Genomic DNA, 19,504 nt, shown 5'->3' with positions numbered 1-19,504 from the left:
ACTTTGGTGGCCCTTTTTTCTTTTGCGAAATTTCCAAAATAAGTACAGTCATTTGCATTCTTTTTTGTAACAAAGATTAATGCTCTATTTCTTAACTTGGAGGCTCGATAATAAAACATTTTTTGTAAAGTTTGAATAATAACAATGTCATTTCCAGTGACAGTCATTTGTTTTCTTTTTTGTTCATTTTCTTTTTTCTTTTTTTTTCTTTTTTTTTTTGAGGTTTCTCTTTAGAATATTCACGAAGCAGAGGGCTCTTTTCATTTTTGTTTTTTCAATTTTGCATTTTGGCCCAGTTAAGAAAAGCAAAAGTATCCCTGGTTATGGGACTGTTAAATAAGAAGTAAAATAAGCAAATAAAAAGACGTAAAAAATAACTTCACTTACGGTATAAAAGTTATCTTGTAACAACAAGTGAAGCTTAAAATATAATAGCATAGTTAACTATGCTGTATTTAAGGGCTTCCAAAAATTCAAAATGTCTCATACCGAAGCTTAGACGCAAACGAATGTATTACAGTAAATACCTAAATCAAAATAAAAATTAGCACAAAATAATTTCTTAGAGAAAAACCCGAAATAATTTTCGGCGAATGATCACGTGAGTAAGGAGCGATCTTCCTGCAGTCAATATTCTGACCGCAGGCAACTTTTTTGCGAGCAAGCTTATCCTACCTGAACTATTCTGATTCTCCGATAGCAAGAAAAATTATGCTGGGTGTCCTGGCTAAATGTGTAAGGTGCATTGCGCACGAAAAAAATATTCTTAATGAAATAAGGCTTAAATTTTATTATTCCTAAATGCAATACACTATTTCCCTTTTACTCCAATTTATTTCTCTTCTATTTTAGTACAAATTACAAGAACTATTATAGACACATATATAGGGTTACGTAATAATAATACACGAGGGTAAAGCAACAGGTCATAAAAATATTCAACTTTCTCAACTTTAAGTTTATTTGTCGGGTTTTTTCGCAATAGCGCAAACGCGAGGGTACTTTAACAAATATTCCCCATTTGGATTTTTCTTAAAATTTAAGTCACTTTCATGTTTTTGGCACAGTTCAATAATGTCGATTTCGGACATTATAGATGCGCTCAACCATAACAAAAACTGATTTGGTGTCTGAATCACAGACATATGTTCTGTAGGGTGCACGTTAATATTCTCGAAACCATATTCTGCTAATTTTTGTTTATACTTGGGAATTGAAGTAAGCTCCGTATTTCCATTATGAGGCACATCATCTTTATCCTCTATTAGTTTAAATATATTTACAATATCGTCAGCTATTTTTAGCGGACAACTAAAAGCAAACAATCCGCCTGGTTTTAGTAAAGTAAAAACGAATTTTTCGAGGTTACTTGGTATATTTCCACCATTTATGCACAAAAATTCTAAATTCAAAATAGAAGAAAATGTCTCCTTAGCAAGGTCAATTCTGCCTTGGTCAGAATCAATACCGAGGACATATCCATCCTCTCCAACAAGATCTGCTAGAGGTTTCGTGAAATTTCCAGGTCCACAACCAATATTAAGGCATGTAAAGCCATTCTTTATGTCTAACCTTAATATCAATTCTAAAAATGTTGTTTTCTGGACAAGGTGATTATGTTTCTTGTAATCAGCAGCATTTTTTGTGAACGCCATTTCTAATAAAACCTTATTTGTGCTTGAGTCCAAGTACTTCAATTTTGATCACGACTTGATTTAAATTATATGAACGTTTGTTTGTTAAAAAATATTTTGCATAACACAATTCATTAAATAAACAACTCTGTGAGCGTTATAATTTTCTTAATATGCGTAACTAATCTACTTGAAAAACATATTATAATCCTATAAACCATTAAAAATTATATGACGACCCAATAAACCATTATATGGCAGATAAAAGATTGCATGAAACGCTGTCTCAGTTGCAAATAGCCTTTAACATACCATCATGTTTATAAGTTATACCATTAGAATTTTAAAATGATTAAACTAATTGACAATTTTTCGATTAAAATAATTGCCAAGGGAGAAGAAGAGTTAAATGATGTATTCCGTTTATATTTAACAAGACTTTATCCCTACACATGATTGAAACCTTTTTTGCCTTTTCAAAAATAAACGAAACTTCATGACTTTATCTTTTCTGACCCCAGGTACTTCTATAATATTAAGTTTTGGCGCCATTATGTGCATCCAAGGTGGATGAAGAACCTTATTAACTAATAGCTATTTTCAATCGGGTTATACGGTAAATCCGAAACGCTGTTTAGCTAAAAGCCTTAACTGCATGCTTTATAATTTTAACCTCATAAACAAAATCATTTCCGAAGAATCGTTAAAACATATCTAGCTGCATACTTGTACTAGGTACATACTTACGGACTCAAAAAATCAAGTTGCAGTAAATTCCGAATCATTCCGAATCATTCCATCAAAAAAGCAGCCATTCTAATCTTCTTAACCACGACGTCTATCGAATCGACGTTTCTCAATTAAGTGGTTACAAAAACATCGAAAGTTTAAGATTATATCACACGGTTCCAGCTATAACACATGGTCAAACATCATCAAGAAATGTTGCTAATTTTAAACTTACTTTAGATGGTACACACATAAGTAACTTCTGTTTTAATGTAAATATTCATCAGCACAATAAGCAATAAGCAGACCGTCGTCAAATTGTAATAGTCTCTTTTATTTGACGAAGAATAATCTTCGGTTAAAAAAAACGTTTCAAAATTTTTTATAATGTGGATATTCGAATGTTTTGTTTTCAATGAAACTTAATTCGAACATTTTCTTTTCTTACTACAAGCCATTGCTGCCTTGATTTAGGCCATTTGTTTTTTTAAGTTGTTTTTTTTTCGCAAGCTGCGTAATAAATGTTCCATCCGCTCAGGTTTTTGTACTCTAAAGCGTTGTCATGGTGATGTTGGTTATTTTGCGCAGGTGGCAGGTAACAAAAAAAACGTTTTGATTATTAGTCGAACACCTAGACAACCTCGTCGTCAATATGTGGTCTTGCATTTAGCTAACTCTCATCAAAAAACCCTAGGGACAAGGTTGGATTATAAGGAAAAAATAGACGAAATAGAGCCTTAGAGCGACTTATTTGTGTGGGTAGACTGGTGTAAAGAAAGATGATAAACATGTAGTAAATTATTTTTCACATAATCTACGACTAATGTTATCAAATTTCGAAGATAAGGACAGATACACTCTGTGAGAATGCAATTGAAACTTGACTTTGTTAGACTTGATATATTTCTAAAACATAGTTGTGCGATTACAATGTTTAAAAAAAACAACCAATCAAAACCACTCCTGCGTTCGGTATGTGCATGATATCTCAACAAAAAAATATGGAAAGCATAACCATATCATTTTATTTTACGACTTACCATTGGCGTAAGAAGCAGGGAGGGGTGGCAAGGTTCTTATTACCCCCGTAACCCCGCGACCCCGCCTGGAAAAACAAAGTCGCTTCCTATGACACTACATACTTAGAGATATTATCTAGACATTAGTCACAGCTATAATTTTTATTGATTAAAATATATTCTGTATATAAGACCACTGAAAATACTGTTATCCAGCAGGAGTACAGCTGGAAATATTCTTTAACATCTGTTCATGGTTTACGCTTTCAAGAAAAAGAAAGTAAAGTTGCAAACAAATTCCTCCTTCTTGGACTATTTTTAAATCTTAAAAAAAAACTAAAAAATAACAGATGGTTAGCATCAAACAAAAACGCTTTTCTTTTCATTACCTTGTTAACATGACAATTAAGTCGTTATCAATATTTTATTTGCTTATTCAAAAAAATTTAAAATAACTTGTGCAAAATATATCCGTAAAAAAGAAAAAAGAAGAAAAAATACCATAAATAATAGGTTGTTTGATATATTTTAAATAAAATTTTTTCTTCTTTTTAAACGACATATTCAGAAAAGCTTTCCCTAGAAACAATCTTCTGGGTGTGTTCCTCTGAAATTCAAACATAGCGCGTTATGATACAATCCAAAGATGTAATAGTTACAGCAGGGTCAGTAACATTAAGATATTCTTTCCAATATCCAGTGAACCAATTGACAGACTCTATCTCGCCATACCACCATCCTGCACCAAATATTTTTGCTTTAGCTTGTTTCTCACCTTTGTCAAATGTACTGAAAACTTTTCCATTGTGGTTAGTAACCATCTTACTGTCTCCTAATTGTTAAAGAATTAGAATATTGTTTATATAAGACAAGACGCAGACAAGACAACCTATTTCAAAACTGGCTTTAGATATCAATTTTCATACTAGGTCGTTTATCAACATCTTAACATTTTCCAGTATCTTTTAAAGCAGTGACTAGATCGAAAATTGAGGAATCCATGATCCATAATAGAAAAATATTGAAATAAATTTTAAGCAGATTAGATGCAAACAGTGTTTTGAAGGTTAAATGAACATTCCTACCCGAAGAGGATAAACTTATACGATAATTTTTAGATTCAGATGCAATTGAAAATTTTTCAAAAAACAATGTGGTTCCTTGATCTGAAAGTCCAGGTCCAGCAATAAAAACTTGTAGATGTACAGAAGGATTCGTTAGTTGATGTAACATTTCTAAACCAATCCAATAATCACTATCAAATTTTCCGAATCCTCCCTTGTACTCATTCCACGTTCTGTTAAAATTTTCATGAAAACTTCTCCTCAGAATATACACCCCATCTAAATATGAAATACGTTTAATAAGGAGTGCAAGTTGCTTTGAATCTGTCTGTAATAATTTAATGCTAAGTTTTTTAATATTTCATAAAAGTTTCTGTAATATAAGAATACATATTAAAAAAGGGAGATTATAAATTTAAATTGAAGTAATTTCGACCTTTTTACATTTTATTTATCAGGACTTATTGTTTACCTAAATGATGGCAGACTCCGCAATAGGGGAATTTCCAGTTTACATTAATCCCATGTCGGTAACTTGGCTTGTCGCAAAACTTTTTTTGATTCGTTTGAACACCAGACTTGTTTTCACACGTGTATGTAGATGACTTATCTTCAGGAATACATATTTTTGAAGTTTCGTTGCAAACATCATACGCATTCGTGCAGTTGCTCTAAGTTAAAAGTGTTTCAAGTTTCATAAAGAAAAAAAATTTAGTACAAAAATGAAGCAATAAAATAGAAAAGAATAAATTTTTGAAGATTTGTTTAGCTACAGCATTTGATCAAAATAATGAATATAGAGGCAACTTAAAATTATAAAAGGATCTTAGGCATCATTGCTTTATTGGTAACTACATACGGTAAATGCATAATGTGACGTCATTTCATCCCATTCAAACTTGCAATTCTCCTCGAACATATTCTTATCCAGTAGATCACAGCGGTACTTCACATGTCCTTCTTGTTTCATATTCAAGCTTTTACAAAATGGAGTGTTTAAACATAAACTTCCACATTTTTCTTTTGTTGTTGTTAAATAGGATTCGATCGGTGGAACATTTAAAATTCGATTAGGAAATCTTTTCATGTTTAACCAGCTTATTATCATGCCTTCACGTATTTCTCTTTGTCGTTGCACTGTTGATAAAACAGACACAACTTGGGTAAGTAAAAAAACAAGCTTCATTCGTCCTTACTTTAACAAGCTGTTTCTACTAGACTTTTTCCTGTTTTCCTCAAACACATTCTTTATGTTAGTTAAAGACTTGGGGAGATTAATTCTTCTTTCTTTCCACCAAGCAACCGTTTCAATAAAAAACGCAACTGAATAATAAATAACACAGAAAATCACTTAAGCTACAAGATACAAAACTCAATTTAATAATTTATTTTCGGTTACCATTTAGAAAACAACGAATAGTATAACATCTCTCTCAATGGCAGTGATTTGTATTCATGGTCGTATTAGTCAGACGTAAATGGATGAATTTGTTTCCCATTGACACATTATCCTATCAATTTTTCATGTACGCTTTCTTAGCTGAAAAGAATTGTACATCGTTTCACTTATCTGTTTACTATGAGAGTTTGTATTACGTCTTCTAGCGTAAAATTATTTTCTCGTTTCGTTTTGCGCGCCAAAAATTGCCCGAGAATCCGTTGTTTTTTTTTAAATTCCAGGTAAAATCTGTAAAATCGGGTAATCGGATTAATTACGTGGCTAAACTTCTTTGAATAATTTCCCTTGACAAAATAAAGTTGTCTTGTAAGTTTCAAGTTATAAGGACAATACTAACAAAACTTATTATATTTTCCCAATCACAAGGATTTCATGGAGATTTTTAGGGGTAGTTTCGAGTAATAGCCAATTTCTAAAGCTCTGAGAGGTATGAAATCTAAATATTTTGCATGTGTCTAATACATAAATAAAAAACCTCAGGAAGTATCATAACCATGCAGCATAGCAAAACAGAGTTATTAAAAGAAATAACAGCAGGGGGGCATGTTATTAAAAGAAAATCGATTTTTAATAGATCATGGGAGATGAAACAGAATAAAATCATCCAGAGATCGAATGAGGGAAGCTCAGCCCAATGGATAACATTAATGAGACAATGGTAATGGACGAATTATATCAGGGTTTTTTAAGAAAATAGTCGATTATCTCTCACCTGGTGTGACACAGACAATTATATTTAGAACGTATTTAGAACTGGAGGTGTAATGGCCGACGTAAAAACGATCAACAGGTCACGTGATTTTAGTGTCTTTTTCTGCTTGGTGATGATGCTACACTGCGGGGCTAGTCTCCTACAATGCTGAGAGGATCTGCTGCGTAACTAAGTAAATTGTATCACGTAAAAATGAAACTTTTTTATGGTAATTATCTAACGCGAAGAAAAAACTTGACGATGGTAAATCTTTAGTAACATTTTTACACTACTCATGAATTATCAAGAATTACCATATACATGACCTATCCGGTTGTTCGGGTTTTTTACGAAATATACAAAAAAGAATTAGTAATCTATCGTTCTAATAATTACATGACAAATACTGTTCTAAAAAATTTGTCAGATAATTATCATCTCTTTTCAAAAAAAAAAAAAACTTCGCAGATAATTTTTATTTACATTCAACAGCCTTTGGTTGAGAAGAATTAAAAGACCTGAAAGTTTTATTAGTATGTGCAATGAAAATGCGCATTAATTTTTCTTAGATTAAAGCAGAAGTTCAGGAGATAATTTCTATCTCATCCTGTTTTACCACAGGACCTGTCTCATTCTCTAACGCACATTTCCCAGCTTGAATGTTAGACCAATTATCATAAGAAAAACGAATTTTACATGGTTAAGATATTTTTCCGAGTTTTAATGAAGCAGTCAATAGGTTTTGATAATAGTAATAGTAAAATCAACCTGTGGTCTGTCTCGGATTTATAGCTATGCTACGGATACACGAATTACTAAATATATAAATTACATATATAAATGTCATATATAAATGTCATGTATAAAGGACGGACGAAGTCATGGATGCATCCAGCTAGTCTCTGATATTAATATCCACTTTTTTCATTTTATTGTCGTGCTACGGATACACGAAAAAAACGGCCTAAGCTAGGCAAATAAAATAGAGAAGAGAATCCGTGAACATATCCATTACCGGCTAGCCTATATTATAATGCTCCTGTGCGTACGAAGGGCGATTTTTCATAGATGTTTCCTCCATGTCTGCTAGCGAAAAAGATAAGCGCGATAATTCGATAATCAAAAGAAATAGTGAAATTTACTTTTCAGTTCTTTGTTTCATTTTTTGTTTTCAAGGGATAACATTAAATGACGTTATACATCTTTCATATACATGTTTCAAACTGTTTGTGAAGAAGTTGGTATATCATTTTCGCACACCATTTCTACGCAGCCGGTTAAAAGAGATCGCATATGAAAAATTACCTATTTTATTCTTGGTACTTTTAGCGCAAATCTGAAAGCATGGAAATACTTTTAAAAGTTCATTCCTAACAGCAGCCGAACGTAATCCATAAATACAAGTGTCCCAACATGTATTTGTTAACACCACAAACATGCACCATTGATACACGCATTCATTGTAACCTTCTGTTGCTAAGTTAAATTGGTTAATTATACTTCCTACCAAACCAGCAACTGCAGAAACTCCATAAACAACTAATATTTGAGCAGCTATTTGGCTCAACTTTTTTCCTCGTCTAGTGTGATTATTTTTCCTAATGTAGTTGAGCACTTTCTTTTGACAAAACGCTACGAGCAGCAGAGAGGAAAATTCGTAAAAAGTGATTAAATTTCGGATAATATCTTGAAATATCGACTTATTCAAAAATATAACGGATGGAATTAATATAGATGGAATCCAGGCTAAAATCAATAGCATAGGTAATGTTTTTTTTCTTAATGTTCTTTTGTATTTAAACGGTTTAAATACGGCTAAATACAACTCCAATTGGATCAATAAAATAGCTGAAATAGACATGTCGATGAAACTATGTACCACTAAGGACCAGATTGATGCAACGCTAGTTAATGTACCGTTCCGGTATTCTGTGATCTGTATCCCGTAAATTACAGTTAAAATTGCAGTAACAACCAAATCAGATATGGAAAGTAACAGGTATAGAAGGTTATTCGATCTTCTTAGCCTCTTGTTTTTTAAGACAACCAAAATGTATGCTCCATTACATATTGCACTTAACAAGGAAAATATTAAGGAAGTTAATAGAAATGCTAATACATCATTGCACATCTCTACTGGTTTTTTCAGTTGAGTTTGATGGAAGGTCAGTATAGTCCTGGAACGCAATGCTTAGATTGTTTAACCATTTTTTTTATGTCGACTGGATGACATCAATTGCAAATTATTATTGAATTAAAAAATGTGCAGATTGTGAAAAGTGTCGCATTTTTTTAGGCGATATTCAATAACAAAAATTTATTTTTCGAAAAACTGGAACTTAAGAGAAAAGCCGCTTATGTTATGATTATTGCGAACAAAAAATGTGAAGCTAAAAAAACTAAAACTAAAACCGCCTTCGAATTCTGACACTTACGTCTTTGCAATAGACACACCGCGGCACCTGTTTGCTCGCGACAGAAAATTTGTTTTCCGTAAATGTCTAATGAATTGGTTCCATTGAACGTTTCGGCTTTAGTTCCTGAAACGATTTTTTATGGCAATTAGCTACTTTACTGTATCGTGTAACCCTTGTGTTATGAATAAAAGAAAAGTAATGGCAGGGCAGGCGAATCCAGGGGGCCGAAGAGGGGTAACTTTATGCTAAGAAAAAGAATTTTTTTCGAGGTTTTAATTATTGGATTGCTTTGCTACAAATTCATTTATACGATTCTGTTAACACTTTTCATCTGCATAAAATTTACTTTATGATTTTAAATGGTTGCATTTTTTAAAAATCAAGGTACCTAAAACATAAATTAAGTATAACTTTTGCATGAATTAAGGGTTTTTTTTATTAGTATCCGATAAAAAATTCTGAAAATTGGGGCACATTTAAGGCTATTTAAGAGGCATGAATTAAGGGTTTTTTTATTAGTATCCGATAAAAAATTCTGAAAATTGGGGCACATTTAAGGCTATTTAAGAGGCCTAAATTCAAAGATTTTCTCGGCCCGTAACCATTGTGGGGCCTCCTTAGATACTACATATATTTTACCCCCCCCCCCCTCCCACTTTCAATTCCGATTCGCCGGCCCGGAATGGATATGCTCTTTTGCCTGGAAATCAAAGAAATAAAGGAGAATAATAAAATTGTAGGTAAAGTGATGAAATTCTTCCCAAAATGTTAGTTATCATCAAACAAAAAGGTGGCTCAGACAAGTGAGAAGTTTTCTTAACAGAACTTTGTACTGTCTAGATATGGCGAACATACAACACTGGTTGTAGAATAAAATTCAAAAAGCTTACTTTTCTTTTAATACAATAATATGTAACTAATCATTTCTTAAGAGATCGATTTGAAAGCCATTACCATTAGTTTTAATATGGTAATATGGAATATAACGTTAGTTTTTTATTAACTATAGGATTTTTTGTTTGATAGGATAGGCAGCGCAACTCATCATTACACAATTACTTCAGTAATGGTATTGCAAGGACACTGCTTCTGCAATGGTTACATTTCTCTCAAATAAGTTGAAAGAGGCCAGTTATAGGGTTAATATCAGTTCGTCTTAAGTTAGTAATATAACCATGAGTCTTTTATTATCATTTGTGTCATTGTTGAACGGTATGGTTGTGTTGGACATCAAAAGGACCAGAAATTGTGGTTCTGTAGTATAAAGTACTTCAGATGCAAAGCTGAGAGGTCAAAGAGAAATAAATCCGGTGCTTTTTGTTCAAAATGAAATTTTGTGGTTGATTATCCATTCTAATTTATAATAGTGAATAACGGGACAATGATCAAGTTCCTCGATAACTTCAAAATTATTTTTCCATCATTCGGGACCACGGAAACTAATTTTATCCATTTGTAACAAAGAATGTTTCATTTGCATGTAAATTTCTTTCCATGTTGCGTGGGTTTTGCGACGTGAAACAAAGTTCATAAAACCAAAACATGTGAATACCTGTGAGACAATATGTTAAGATGGCCGTAGCAGTAAGTCAAAATGTGATAATAGCATTTGTTGCACTTCTTTTTTGTAAAGAAAAACAAGATAACAGATAAAAACGAACAACACGTTTCATTTGGACAAGGTTACTACGCAGAAAAATCTATGGAGCATTTTGTTGTCTTTATTAATATTGATAAGTTTTGTTGTGGTTTTTGTTAGAAAGGTTTTGCTTAGCCTGCACGTGTTGACTTTCCGCCATAATGATGTCTTGGTTGGGTTGAAATTGTGTGAGCCAGTTTGGTTGGTTAAAAATAAAAAAATTTGCAAAGTACTCTGCTTAACGTGTGGCGAAGAGAGGGTTTTTCAATGATTTTCGTTTGCAACAAAAATTTCTAGAAAAAAAATTGCAAGAAAAATAAGACACGGCAAGAAATCACAGGGTTAGGATCTTACTAAATAATCAAAGTCCGTTGTAAGCATTGGCAAGTGACTTTTTTCTGTTATTCTGTATTTAAATTTAAATAAATTACGTCATATTTTATAACACAGCATCGTTTAACGACTCTAAATCAGTAGACTCTTGATGTTTATCCTCCAAAAATCTAGTTAACGAACTCGATGCACAAAACACGAAATTTGAGGGTTTAAACAAAGCAATGTTTAAGGACAGTAAATTTAATCTAAAATAAAATTCTTCGAGCCTTTGAAGGATTTTTCAAAAATATTTACAAATTTTCTTTTTCTGATAAATGCAGAATTTGAATTTTCCCACCAAGAAAGCATGAAGTACGATTCCAAGATGATAGAGATAAGCGAAAAAATGTTCTAGCGTTAAATAAGCTCTACAAAATTACACCTGTGTTAAAGTGAAGATCAGGACTGTCATTACTAACTTTGTATAATAGTAATTATTTAGAACCTTTGAAGCAGAGTTAGAAGCAATCATTAACTCAAGGAAAGTTTTAAGACGGCCTAAAATACATAGTAAATAAGTCTTAGTTTGTCTGCAAAACGTTCAATTTTTGATATAACGAACAGTCGATATGTGAAAATTTTCTCATTTCCATTCATAGGCCTTCTGTAATGGTGTATTCTCGTAATCATTTTTTTGAAAAATATTTCAAATACAAAATTAAGATTCATAATTTTGCATTTGCAGAAGTGTTCCAAATTTCCTTATGAGAACTTAAAAAAAACATTTTACAGTTTGCAAGCAAAAACTGTCAAAAAGGTTCCTTAAACTTTTTAAGGAGAATATCGCTGCTTTTTACAAAAAAGCTGTAATAAATGAAAACATGTCTCGTTTCATTTCAGGTGGAACAAGAACATAGAACGTTCGCACGTAATTTAACACAACTTTTATCTACACATCAAAATTGTACAATTATTCCTTTTCATGTGCAAGATCTGCTAGGGCTTGAAAATTCTCAAAAATAGAAATTTTAAGCATATGGAGAGTTTTATTGTGAATATTTTATAATTTTCAAATTTTCATGAACAGTCAGACAAATAGCAGATATCTACTCAACACAATACTGAATATTTAATCTACTTCCATTCTAATAACAGTAAAAGAACCTTAAAGTTTCCTTCCCTGAAATAAAATAATTTATGACAATATCAAACAGCTTTCAACTATTTTGTTGTGATAAACTGATTGAACTTTAAAAAAGCTTTCCAAGAACAAATGTGATTGGTCACCCAGAAAATATTTCCTATCCCCTGAGCTTGAATGTGCTTCTCAATAATTGTGACGCAATTTTCTACGGCCTGGTAAAGAAAAGCGCAGGATCGAAAAGTGCGGGGTCAAAAAAATGTAAGACGCTGTCAAGAAACAAGTTTTGATGATATCTGTAAGACAAATCAGCTAAATCTTTCTTGTGCTTAGAGAAACTTTAAGCTAGTATTATTCGTGCAATAGACGATTCAGCATAATTATATTACCGAGGTTATTGCCTAGTATGAATCCAATTAAATATGTTTTAGCTTTTTTTAGGTTGTGGTTATGGCAGCACTGTAATATTTGCTGCAATGTTTGCAAAGAAACAAAGTTTCTAAAGAAAAGAAGACGCCGGGGAATGAGTTTGAACTGTTTTTCCTCTATATTGAACCTTGGAAGCTACAGAACTCCGTGGTTTGTCGTTATTGTCGTCTAAATTTTAATTTTAAATTGTCTATCTAAAGCTGAAATTGAACACAGAATTTGAAAAAAAGATTTGAACAAAATGTAACTTGTGAATATTAATTTGTATAGGGAAGTATTCTCGTATTTGTTCGGAGCTAAGTGCTACAATGTTTTAACGTCTCTTTTGATGAACGCAATAACTTTTAAATTCGCAGGAAACTCTCAGTGATTTTTAAACATATTTATCTTGATATTAAACTTTACTGAGATTTAGAACAGAAGACAAATAAATCAATGAAAACGCAATTTAAGAACTTCACTTGCTGTAATTTAGATAATAGCAAAACAATGATTCCTGGCAAAAAATATATATTCTACCTTTTTCAGCCAAAATAAGAAATTAGCCTTTTTAGAGATGTTTTTTAAACAAATTGGCGAGCCAAATTGTTTGAATTTATCAATTTAAATGAAGTCTTTATGATCATAAGTTTAAATTTTTAGGATACACTTTTTTATTTAGGTCCAAGAAGTATGTGACAGGTGGTGTCAGAGTCTTCGAAATATTATTCTTTGAGAATAAATGGATTTGTTCTGGTAAATCTATCACTGAAGAATTTTCACATTAATAATCCTCGACTATATAGATTTTGCCACGCACGGTTGTCGTTACAAATAAAACACATTCTCTAACTTCTACATGTCCACCGGTGAATCTACTTATCGCTTTTTAACATTGGTTAAATACTCCACATGGTGTTCTTGTACATGTTGGCTACAAATACTAAATTTGAACTATTTTAAGCACGATAAAATAGCAAAAAGCCTTGCGACAAATCCATGGTTACTCTAACAGGATGAGAGAAGTCCATAATTCTCAGTTCAATATGTACAGCACAATATCGTTTACAGTTATGTTTACACTTGACGTAACATTGTAATCACTTATCAACATTCGAATTTTAAAGGTATGTTTACACTCTGATCGTTTGAGCATTTAAACTTTCACTTAACATGCTTTATTTTATTGAAATCAAAACTGGTGTGTAGTAGTGTCACTTTCGAAATAAAAATGCTGACATTGAGAAGTATTAGTTAATTCTAGAACTATATGCCAAGAAAGTGTACTTTTTGACTATTTTCTTCGAAATTTTCCGCTTTTTTTATTTTTTTTTGTGACGAGATAACGTGCAGAACGATTCAGCAAAAACAAATTATTGATACAATTACAATTTACCACAGAAAATGACCAAGTTCCACGCAAAAAAGTACACTTTCGTATACCTTTTTAACAGGCGGTCAAAAATTTTTTTCCGGGAAAGTCAGGTATAAATGCCCGGCAAAAAAATCCATGATGCAATATCAAAAAAATGCATATGAATGATATTATTATTTAGCAGGCTTCGGGAGGCCGACGGGTGAGCAGGTGTATGTGAAGCCATCCAATAAAATAAGCTTAAAAACAAAACCTAAAATTTTCGGAGTATTTCCAGAGTTTTTAATACAACGGTAAAATACACGAGCGTAGCAAAGAGCGTGCACATTAAGCGGGTCAGGATAGCATATAAATACCAATAAAATATTGACAGCTAACTGTTTCTACTCTTACTGTTTTCGCCGAAGGAAAAAAATATATACAATAGGTATACTGCCAGACTCTCACTTAAATTAAATTTAATTCAAGTGATTTAAGTCCACAGAAAATAATAGGATGAAATATTTACTATACTTGTACTTCATGTTTATTTTGAACACACGTGTTGTGAAAAAAAGCGTCTGTGTATAGGATTACGCATGAAACCTATTCTCATATGGTAAGAATATTTACAAAGTTTAATACTCCTGTATTTACAAAGTTAAATCGGTGAAATAATTATATCTGCTAAAATGTCATTAAAAGCATATGTACAAAAAAAGTTTAACATAAGATACCACGTCGTTTCGCCAAAGCGTCGTCCCTTTTTGTATTACGGCGTTGTGTCGCGGCTGTTCGTCGTTCGTTTCTAAAAAATAAACAGAGTAGTAGCCAATGCTCGATGGCCTCTGGAACTTATTGACATATATATGACACTCAATATTCATGACGGTGTCATAAGCTTTACGTGTCAACATAGAAAAAAGTCAAGATTTACAGTAGCATTCTTATAAAAAAAACCAAGCAATAGTGGTTTAGGTTTCCTAGTTATTTTAAGGTTTTTATTAAAAACTTACATGTGGTTTCATAAGATTAAAGGAGTAATCTATGAAATATTGAATAATAATAAACTTGCAAGTGTCATTTTTTAGTTTAAATTATGTGTAGAAAAAATTTTGCAGAGCATAATCTTAAACTCCCCAAGTTTCTTAACTTTGAGTGTATAAGCTGCACTAGCAGTTAAAAGATAAAATTTGAGAGAGTACTCGATTTCTTAAAAGATACATGTGCAATAATTTGTTGTTTTAAGTGCATGGGCGTATCTTAGAGTAACAAAAAACATATTTCTTATTGATCTTTCCTCTTTCGCGCTCTTTCCGAAAGAACACGTGTGCACAACTTAATTAAAAGAAAAAGGCAAATATTGCCTTAGATACGCGTAGAATTATTACATACTAGCAAATAAGCGTAAACTATATAGATTATTTTAAGATATTTAAAATTATATATTACCTGTTAGAAACATTTTTTGTCACTTCTTTAACACCAACTTTTGGTTTCGTCGTTCCCAAAAAACTTTTATTTCCAACTAAACTTTTATTCGAATCTAAACTTTTCCGGTCAGTAAAGTATACGTCTTTCAGTTTCCCTATATGAGGCTTGTATGACAAACGTTTCTTAAGAGAGGCTTGCAAGTCGAATTTAATAGGCGTTTTCTTTCCAGGAGTGATGCCAGGCGATCTAAGAAAGTAATAGGAAAAAGTATTACAGAAACTATACCCACTTTATCGCAACACTATAGAAAACCAATGAATAATTACGTTTTTATGATAGAATTTATTTTTTTTAAAAATGCTACCCTAAATAGCCTTATACCTTTAAGAATTTAAAAGAACATATAGCTAGCTAGTTCAAAAACGTTAACAGTTTCTTTTACCAGAGAACTTAATTTAAAAGCGCAAGGTATGCGCTCATACAAAATAAATTATGGATACGAAAGGTTTGTAAGATACGTTTCCGTCGTTTTCGGAACTTCGTAAATAGCACTTAACCAATAATTTTTTAGGGGAGTTATTACTGTGAAATTGATAAAAACTAGCGAAATTTACAAAACTCGTTAAACTTGATTCAGACGTTTAATGTAATGCACCTTAAATAGAGAAGTTGTTTGATAAAAAAGTATCAACAAATGCTTGGTTTCAACAACAACAAAAAGAAAATACAGTAAACTGATTAACTAAACATACTTGAGGTCGCCAAGCGTACGATTTAACTTGTTCGCAACTTTAACTGTTTTCTTGTTGACGTTGGTAAATTGTACTGACTTCCGCGTAACACCGGGTGTTAGTTTCCGTTTGGTATTAAAATTTCTTTCCTTAAGTGCATTCAAACGAGGTGAAATTCTCGGTGCTTTTACAGGCTTTGGAGATTTTAATTTAGAAACGAAATTAAAGGATACTTCTTTGTCGATTTTTAGAGCAGACTTTTTAAACATGGGTGTTCTGACGGCGGTTTTCGCTGGTACAGGGGTATTACCCTGAGATTTTCTTTTCTAAAATTAAAAAAAAAATCAGTATATATTTAAAACAAAATATTTGCCAGTTTTTTGTGATTAAATTTTTGAAACAGGAAGTAAATATATACCTGAGTATTGTCAGCGTTTCCTGCTGGCGTATTATGGGACATTTTCATTCGTTTTAACGTAGTTTCAGCATTAATCTGTTGAACAAATGATAAAACAATAAAAGTTAAAGTAAAAATGATTTACAGTTTTTACACCAATGCAAGAATTCCTCAGAGAATAAAATAGATACCTTTAACTTTTTATGATAGCTGAACCTTTCTTCTGCTCTTTTTCTTTTCTTTTCCATGTAAACATCTATAGAGTCCAATCTGAAATATAAGAACAACATAAAAAAACTTGTGACAAATCCAGCTTTTAAATATTTATTATATTTGATGATATGGTGCTCGTAAAAAAATTCCCATATTTGGCATACTTTTTGAGTTCTTTGTGTGTTTGTTCAAATTTTCTCCTTGAAGCTAAAAAAAATATTTTAAGTACAATGAATATCATAAATTTAAAATGAAGTTTCACAAATAAACTCACACACAATCACGCAAAGAAAAGACTTTTTTACCCGGCGAAGCTGTCTGTCCAAGAGAAAAAAGCACATCTGCTTTTAATCTTGGTATTTTTGTAACTAAAAGTAAAATGAAAAAACAACATAAAATAATGCTAAAAGTGTTAACAGCTTATGTATAATCAGAAAAATATATATCCTCTTTCGAGAATGATAGGTGCTGAATTTTTGCAGCAAATGGGGAGCAAAGAAATACTCCATGGATAGGCAAGTATCCCCAAATGTTACAAAATCACTAGAAAAATGTAGGATAAACAATAAGGATATTTTATCAAGAATCGATAATAACTGGGAATGTTGCTAACTAAAAAAAATGTTCAGGGGATGGATGCGAGGCCTGAAGGCTGCTAGGAAATTGCCTAATTTTTGTACCAACTTGAAACAAAGACCCTTGCAAGTAGGCTGCTTATAAGAAAACCATGTAGTCTGTAGTATGATGGTGAAAATACTTACATTTTTCATGAGCACGCCGCTCTACTTCTTTCATTAATTCATTTTTCATATTTTCTTTTTCTTCGTCACGTTTGTTTTCATCATCGTCTGATATCCAAGCCAATACAGATTCCTGCTTTCGCAAATCATCTTGTAATTCCTATGAAAGAAAAACGCTGTATAAAGGGTTTCAAATTGAGTTTATTAAAATTAAGTGACCAAAAGGAAAAAGGTTTTGATTGTTTATATCATTTCTAAATGAATTAATAAGAACTATAAATTGCCAAAATAAATCAACACAAAATACACAACACAAGGTTTAATATACAACAGATGCAAAAAATACATGGACTCAGGTAATAATACCAAAGAATAAGTATTTAAAATAGTTATCTCTTAAGCTATATGTTTTATATTACTTCTGAATGCATCGAATGAAAAAAAACACCTTACCTTTTCCTCGTTTTGAAGATTTGCAAAAAAATTGCACAGGTCATCAACCAATTCACAATTCTGTAAAAAAAATTAAAAAGATCTGTAAAGTAAGAATTGAAGTGCAATTGAAGTATAAGTAACAAAAGCTTGACCCTCTTATACCTTTCTATTAGCCTTTACTCCAAACTGCTTGCACAATTTTTGCAGTTCCCTCCTGGTCAAAGAAGATAACTCATTCTTTGTATAAAACATTTTGAACCTATAAGGATTATAAATAGCTGATTATTGCATAAATTATTATATCATGTTGGTCCCACATAAATTGTCAACATTTTCTATCGTCATGATCTTAGACCTGTTAATGGATACAGATTTAAACATGGTCCAGGTACACAAACAAGATATTGTCCAGTTACAGAAACAAGGAAAACCATTAAAAAATTCCTCCAATATGGTGCTACTTCACCAGACAAAGTATATTTTAATGACAGCTCTGTAGCTAATTTTTAATCTGCAAATTGTTGACTTTTCAAAAAATGGAAGTTTGTTTATATTTGACTTTAGTCGTTTTAATATCACAAAAATGTGCAGAGGTGGATGAGACATAGAATTATCACAGACCAACCAGAGGGTATGAGTCACTTTATTGAATGAACAGGAATAGTAAGATTTCAATAGTAATGGTCCAACTGTATTTTGGACCTCCTCTCTATAGTATTATTTCAAGAAACTAAATTAAGTACTGAGACATATTTTATAGATTGGTTGATGGCAGATAATAAAATCTTGCACCATTTTGATAAATTAATAAAGATATACTTTTACAAATAAACCAATCTGCAATTTCTGCAAATGACAATATAAAAATAATGTTAACAGGTGAACATGTAGTGAAACAACAAAGAAAACATATCATATATATAAGCCAATCCAAAGTTATGAAACTTTAAACATGAGAAAAAAAAGTCCTAAATCCTGAAAACTGTTATTAAAAAACCCGAATTTTTATCTCATGAAAATATCTAGGCATATTAATAGATGAATTTATAGATTGTGACTTTCACATATATCTTATATTGGCAATTGGTGTGTTGTTTTGTGCGTCTCGTATCGTTTACTGTAATTGTCCAAGGGTGGCCATACCCTTTGCCTTAGCTTTATGCTATTAGGTATGGTCTCCCTTCAATAGCATTATATATTTTAATTTTGTTACCCTGACTAATTATGATATTTATTTTCTTTTTCTTTATATTTATTTTCTTTTAATTTTAATTGTATATATATAACTGCTATTGATAAATAAAAAAAAAATATCTAAAAAATATCTAAATATCTAATAAATTAAAGAAAAACAAATGTAGCTCTGTGCAAACTAAGATATTATGTGCCTAAGGATATCCTCCTCTCAATTTACCATGCATTATTTTCTTCTCATATTTCTTATAGTGCACAAGTGTGGGGCCTCACTTCAAAGTTATGTATCTTTAAAAGTAAGAATATTATTAAAATTCTTACTTTTATAGATCTTATAAAATTTCTCAACATTATTTTAACTTTTGTTATTATCAATCTGCATTCTCCAGGTAATACTTGTGATATTTTTAAATTGGTCTACCATTCATCTAATCATTCAACAAGAAGTGAATCCATTAAACTCCTAGCTAGACCTTCTGTTAGGACTACC

At 31.6% G+C, this 19,504-nt stretch overlaps 3 protein-coding genes across 3 annotated transcripts; all 3 read right to left on the bottom strand.

The window, feature by feature from the left end:
- Positions 1–3,248: 3,248 nt before the first annotated feature.
- LOC130635482 (angiopoietin-2-like) lies at positions 3,249–5,750 on the bottom strand. The gene is made up of 4 exons (XM_057444816.1): positions 5,306–5,750; positions 4,919–5,117; positions 4,468–4,725; positions 3,249–4,214 (listed from the first exon to the last, which is right to left on the bottom strand). Exons 1-4 carry the CDS (start codon positions 5,630–5,632, stop codon positions 3,997–3,999), a joined length of 1,002 nt encoding a protein of 333 aa, XP_057300799.1. The 5' UTR covers positions 5,633–5,750; the 3' UTR covers positions 3,249–3,996.
- A 2,092-nt stretch (positions 5,751–7,842) lies between these two features.
- LOC130637029 (melatonin receptor type 1C-like) lies at positions 7,843–8,727 on the bottom strand. Its single transcript, XM_057446882.1, has one exon. It carries the CDS (start codon positions 8,725–8,727, stop codon positions 7,843–7,845), a length of 885 nt encoding a protein of 294 aa, XP_057302865.1.
- Positions 8,728–14,458: 5,731 nt separating this feature from the next.
- On the bottom strand, positions 14,459–18,079 carry LOC130636734 (nucleolar and spindle-associated protein 1-like). Its single transcript, XM_057446564.1, has 10 exons — positions 17,983–18,079; positions 17,839–17,898; positions 17,407–17,545; positions 16,951–17,013; positions 16,810–16,852; positions 16,624–16,702; positions 16,454–16,528; positions 16,057–16,361; positions 15,323–15,550; positions 14,459–14,678 (listed from the first exon to the last, which is right to left on the bottom strand). Exons 1-10 carry the CDS (start codon positions 18,070–18,072, stop codon positions 14,594–14,596), a joined length of 1,167 nt encoding a protein of 388 aa, XP_057302547.1. The 5' UTR covers positions 18,073–18,079; the 3' UTR covers positions 14,459–14,593.
- Positions 18,080–19,504: the final 1,425 nt, after the last annotated feature.

This window comes from Hydractinia symbiolongicarpus, chromosome 3, assembly GCF_029227915.1.
Source record: "Hydractinia symbiolongicarpus strain clone_291-10 chromosome 3, HSymV2.1, whole genome shotgun sequence".
Taxonomy (NCBI): Eukaryota; Metazoa; Cnidaria; class Hydrozoa; order Anthoathecata; family Hydractiniidae; genus Hydractinia; species Hydractinia symbiolongicarpus.
The sequence above is the reverse complement of the archived record's forward strand: the minus strand, read 5'-3'. Positions and strand labels throughout refer to the sequence as shown.